The 6,000-nt window shown below is 59.0% G+C and overlaps 1 protein-coding gene across 2 annotated transcripts in view; it reads right to left on the bottom strand.

Moving 5' to 3' along the window:
* Nucleotides 1-3,458: 3,458 nt before the first annotated feature.
* The window catches only part of TMEM132C (transmembrane protein 132C), a 316,599-nt gene continuing 314,057 nt past the window's right edge, over nucleotides 3,459-6,000 (bottom strand). For both annotated transcript variants that reach the window (XM_073888846.1, XM_073888847.1), the window contains one exon: nucleotides 3,459-4,793. In XM_073888846.1, the coding sequence (XP_073744947.1) occupies nucleotides 3,597-4,793 (1,197 nt within the window). In that variant the 3' untranslated portion in view covers nucleotides 3,459-3,596. The remainder of the gene's footprint in view (nucleotides 4,794-6,000) is intronic.

Genomic DNA, 6,000 nt, shown 5'->3' with positions numbered 1-6,000 from the left:
ATGGGCCCAGCAACCCCGAGATGAGCTACTCTTGTTCTCGCTGATCATTTGAGCAGGAAGAATGACGCCTTGTGGAGCTGGACGGTCTCCCTGCGGCTGTGAGCACCTCTCCGGTCTCAGACGCAGGCACCGTAAGAGGCTGGTCCTCCTTCTAGGAGACGGTCCTTGCGCATCTCACCTGTAACCTTATTTGCAGGAGGACCTGACACACAGCCTTGGGCATACGTCAGAGGTCGGTGTCTACCGACTCGGTCGGGGGAGACACAGGCTCACCTGTCAGGGCCGGGCGGGCAGGCTTGCAGGGTGGGTGCAGTCGGCGCTCCAAAGAAGGGAGAGTGGGGAATCCTGATGACTGATCCAGTGTGTTTTAGGGTCTGACCAATGTTTTAAATTGCATTTATTTGGCGCAGGCACACATACAGGAGAAGTCATCCTCTGACCCCGCCCAGCACAAAGCTGAGGGGAGGTCTATGTGGAGCGAAGGGGCCCCGGCCCCGAGGGAGGGGTTGGGGTGGTGCGATCCTGAGTCACAGGCCCCCGTCGGGGGAGGGCGGGACGGACATGGTGGCAGGCGGTGGTCCCTGCTGACAACAGAGTTTACACGGGAGTCGGTATTGCTAACATAGACCAGGGCGGCCGGCCATCCCAGCTTCCTGGGAGAGGCTTCATGGGACATGGGTCTTCCGGTTTATTCTTTTTTAATTAAAATTTTTTTAAATTGAAATGTACCTGACATATAACACTGTGTAAACTTAAGGTGCATAATATGTTAACTTGGAAAATAAAAAAGGGCGTTCCACTCTTAGAACCAGGTCCGTCCCAGGGGACACGTCCCAGGGCACCCCAGCCTGGACCCTTAGCTCTCCACCAACAAGGGCAGGTGTTCCTTGAGCCTCCTGCCTGGGAAGGAAGCCTTCCGCTGTCCTCACCGTCTCAGGAATCCAGAGCCGGCGAAGCTCAGGGGACCTGAGTGGACCACGGCACTATCTGCCCAGGGCCGGCGGCTGGCTGGTTGCGGGTGCGCACGGGGGACAGACATAAGCACCCAGCACTGGAGCCAACCACACCCCTCCTTCGCCTTATCTGGAGCCTTCGTCTTTTTAAAGAAATGTATGAGCGAGCGAGGCAGCTAGCTGGGTTCAGGAGTGGACACAAAAGGTCTTGAAAACTGTGCTGTCTCTCCCACCGCGCCGGTCCGGCTGTGCTGCAGGGACGCAGGGCTCTCCTGGTGCCGTGATCAGGAAAACGCCGGGGCGCAGGAGGCCCACCGGCCCCGACAGGAAGAATAGCTGTCACCTGATGACCTTGTGGGGGTGACGATCCCACGTGGGGAGTGGTTAGGAGCCTCCCAGGAGGGTAAGACCCCGCGCGTCTGGGCAAATCCACCGAGATGGGGATGAGACCGGTTGTTGCTGGGAGCTGGGGGTTTCCGAGGACGGGGGAGCGATTCTAATGGGTACAGACTTTCGTCTTGGAACCATGAAAATTTCCTACACCCACACGGTGATGGATGAACAACTCTATGAATAAACTAGAAACGGTTGTATTGTGCCCTTGAAATGGGTGAACGTTACGGCCTGTGAATTGTCTTGACTAAAGCTGTTATTAAAAAAAAAAAAAAATCCCACCAACTTACCTTCTTCCCAAAAATGCTCTACCCCCAGCTAACCAACAGCAACAACAGTCCCACGGAAACCTCAAACAACAAACGCAAAGACGGACGAGACAAAAGAAGACTTTTTCCCCGCTTTCCGTCCTCCAGCTCTGGCGGGATCTCGGACCGGCGGCCTCCGTGTCGCTCTGGAGCTTGGCAGGAAAGCACATTTTCAGCCCCTTGTCAGCAATCTGTGTTTTATTGGCCCTCCTGGCGGTTCTGGGCACGGGCAGGTTTGGGAGCTGCGGGTGCCCAGGATGGTGGACAAGAAATCCCAGGAATTACTGCGGATCAGTTGCGGAACTGAGAGAAGAGCCCAGCAGACAGGAGGTTTCTTGAGCAGGTTGTACGTTTGGCGGGGAAAGAGGAGATGGGCATCAAGAGAAAAAAGAAACACCCCACGAGATACAGACTTGTCAAGCCATGGAAAGCATTTTAATGACAATTGGCATCACAGGTATAAATAAATATCTCTCCCTTTTCATCTATGATATGTGCTAGAAATATCTTTTTAAAAGGTCCAGCTAAGGTTACGAGGCTTCAAGACCCTTTCTTAGCTACTGATTTTAGTAATTAAAAAAATAAAAACCACGAGCGTCCTGGTATCCGTGAGCGTGGCCGCCCACAGCCCCGGAGCCTGGCAGTCCCCCAGGGGCTGATTCACAACGCCGTGCTCGCCTCTGCCACGTACAGTTGACTTTGGATGAACGCGTTTTGCCATGTGCTGCTACACAATTAGGCTGTTAAAAACCACAGTTGATTGACAATCTAACATAGATTTTAATCTCTTCAGTTCATGCTGGTGTGCTCCGCCCAACAGAGTCAGAGAAACGACCCAAAAACCCTCCAACAGTTTTTATCTTGATTCATTGCTCAGCTGTTAGTAGGTCTCGTGACAGATCTACCGCGGGAGGCTGTGTAGATTATTCCTGGGTACGGCCTCTCCCCCGTGGAGGTGACCGGCCCTCCCCCGACGTGGGGGTGTCCCCGCATCCCCAGCGATGGAGGCGCTGGGTGCTGGGCCGGCTGGGCTCTGGGCGGCCGGCTGCGTCCCCTTGGAACGGCCCCGGGCAGCGTCCCGCCCACTGGTTGTGGCCTCTGGGCTGGGGTGGCCGGTCAAGGCAGCGCCCCCTCCCCCTCTGGTTGTAAGACCCCAGCAAACATCAAGTCTGGAGGGATACAGAAAAGCATCAAACCTACTACTTCAAGGATGGATTAATTGAGACTGTTGCTAAGAATTCATCTAACGTATAGGAATATAATGTACGTTTAATTTAGGAAAAATATACCATTTGATCCTCGGAAATAAACATTAAATACAAATCAAGTGGACTTACAGGACACAGGAAGAAAACGTGGGGATGGGGGTGGGGGAGACAATGTGGGAGCACAGAAGATTCTCAAGTAATGATTGAAAACCCTCAGGTTCACCCCAAGAGGCGCGGGGGCTCTGACCCCCGTCCTCCCTGCGCACCTCCAGGGCTGACAGATCGAGGCCGTCCTCCCGAGGGGACACCGAACCAACCCAGAAACCGTCCCTCAGCAGGGCCTCGCTGTACGTTTTGCTCTTTATTAGAAATATAAAGAGATGATCACTTCTGTCTTTTTGTCTTTTTGCATTTTTTAACAAATAATTTTTTGGTAGCTTGTCTGCGTTCTATTTTGACTCATAAGATCACCTTCCTAAGGTGGCCTCGTGTGCAGGCCGGCGTTGCCGTCAGCCACCCGCCCAGAGTTTGCTCCGCTTTCAGAACTCTGCCGCCACCAGCTGCTAAAACCCCTCCCGGCAAGACACACACACACACACACACACACACACACACGTGCGCGGCCCCTCTGGCTGCAGGACCTCGGTGGTCTGCAGCCCCCAGTGCCAGGTACCCCCCAACGCCAGGGCCAGACCCACTCTGGAACCGAGCACGGCGCCCCGCACCACAGGAGCCTACGCCTGGCCCTTGAATTTCTCCAGGTAGTTTCTGAGCTCCTCGGGGGCGCCCGCGGCCACGTCCTGGCACACCCACTTGATGTCCTCACCGCCGCCCAGGATGGAGTTCACGGTGGGGCAGCCGTCGTCCGGCGGGATGGTGGTGAAGGTGGTGAACTTCACCTTCTTCCTTTTGGAGGTGGGTGAGTGCAGGGGCTCGAGCTTCGGGTCCCTGGCCGGCCTGGCCACCGAGTCCGGCCGGTGCACCTGGCCTTGCACGTGCTGCCGGGCGCCACCATTGACCAGCAGACGACTGCTCTCCTCGCTGCCGCCCGGCGCGTGGTCCAGGACGGTCGTGTGCTCGCCCTGCGGCGGCGACCCCTCGGCCGCGGGCTCCGGGAGCTCGGCTTCGTTGCCCAGCCACACCCAGTCGTGCGAGTGGGTCACGGAGGCCTGGCCTGCCAGCGACACCTGCTTGTGCCGGTACTTGAGGGCGAAGGTGGCGCAGTTGATGAGGAAGACGAGAATGGCCAAGCAGAAGACGCCCAGCAGGGCGTACATGCCGATTTCCAGGTCGCTCAGGCCGCGGGGCGTCTGCACCAGGTCGCTGGCCCCCAGGCCGCCCCCTGCCCGGGGCAGGTCCACCTGGGCCGGGAAGTTGGTGAAGTCCAGGGGGATGTTCTGCAGCTGGCCCTCCCCGGACGGCCTGCCCGCGTCCGGCCGGCTGCTCTTCACCACCCTGTTGTCCAGCAGCGGCCTGGCCGTGGTGCCGCCTCTCCGGAGGGCCCCTTCCTCGAGCTCCACGGAGGAGCCGCCGTGCACCGGCCCCTCGGGCTCCTGGCCCTTCTGCCGGCGGTCGCTGGCGTGGTTCTTGATCTCGCCCTCATCACTGTCGCTGCCGCCTCCACCGCCGGGGCTGGAGTCAGCGTCGTTCTGGCCAAACTTGACCCTGACGCTGCCCACGCCCACGGCCAGGACGCTCTTGCGTTTGGACTTTTGGCAGGCCTCCGCGATGGTCATGTCCACCCGGAGCAGGGGCCCCTGGCCCTCCCCTTCGGCCATCGCCGCCAGCCACCTGGGAGAGCGGGCCTGGGGGATGGACACAACGGCCTCGTCCAGGGAGGTGGCGGTCAGGGTGAAGTCCTTGGTGTCGTAGATGTCCAGTGGTGTCACCGAGCCGTCGCTGAGATGGAGCCAAATGCTGAGCACGGCTTCCTGCAGGGAGAGAGGCCGTTAGGAGGACATAGCGTGTGGGCTCGAGAGGCCTCTTCTCTTCGGAACCCGCCGCGCAAGGTGACATACGCCCAGGGTCTGGGAGCTGGGACGCCGGCATCCTTGGTGCCAGGCTAGCCGTGCCTCCTGGGAATCCACCCTAGTCCTCAGGGTCGTCCGCTCATGGACTCACTTGACCCTCACAGCAACCCCCGAGGCAGATGCTGTGACCATTCTGCAGGTGAGGAGACCGGATCGCAGGGAGAAGGGGGACCCCACCCGAGCTCGCCCAGACAGGTGGCGGGGCTGGGGTTTGAACCCAGCGCTCCGGCCCGAGTCCAGACCACCGTGGCTGCCCTGCCTCCTGGCTGCCGGTGGCCCTGAGGTCACCTCGCGAGCGGGGGCTGAAGGAGACAATTTTGGAGTGTCTGGAATCCTCCCCCGTTGTCTAAGACCAGGATTTAGTGAGGTGTATCAGAGGCCCGTGCCAGACACCGAGGGGCCTTGGAGAGGGCTGCCGGAGCCAGGGAGGGAGAAGGGGCACCTGCGGGTGTTGGCCACGGCGGGCCAGCCGCTCAGGCTGCGCGGGTCTGAGTGTGCTCGCTCTGTGTGTGACGCGCCGTCGGGGAGCTCTGGCAGGGGAGGGGGGAAGGTGATGGGCGGCCTGGGGGGTGGGGGGCACTGGCCATGTCAGGGGCCCAGGCCAACCTCCGTGGGACAGTCTGCTGGGGGTGATGGGCGAGAAGCAAGAAGCAGAGTGGGGAAGGGAACGGGCAACGTTTGCAAGACCGGGAAGAGCTAATGGAGCCCCAAGGGTCTGTTCAGGATCCAGGGTCTCCTCTGGTCCTGGTTTCTGGGCATGACAACAAAGGGCGGAGAATTCGACCCAAGTTTTGAAATAAATACATGGATCTGCTATTTCTCCTGGTCCATTTTTTTTTAAAGAACAGTCCCGGGCCTCCATTTCCCTGACTGAAAGTGGGAGCGTGAAGACCTCGACCGCAGGGCCTGGGCCGGACATCTTTGTGACGCGACTATGGTCTATCCCTCCTTTCTGGCAGGGACTAGAACACCAGCTTTGGAGAACCCAGTCTTCCCCACTCAGGGTGTGTGCATGCAATGCGGTGGGACTGGACCGGACCCTCCAGGTCCGTAGCTGGGCATGTGACTGAGGTCTGGCCCATCGCAACATTCCACCACCCCGTCCACG

This window comes from Callorhinus ursinus, unplaced genomic scaffold (assembly GCF_003265705.2).
Source record: "Callorhinus ursinus isolate GAN/ISIS: 27379988/994484 unplaced genomic scaffold, GSC_fseal_2.0 scaffold97, whole genome shotgun sequence".
NCBI classification, from domain to species: Eukaryota; Metazoa; Chordata; class Mammalia; order Carnivora; family Otariidae; genus Callorhinus; species Callorhinus ursinus.
This window is presented reverse-complemented; position numbering and strand designations above follow the sequence as displayed.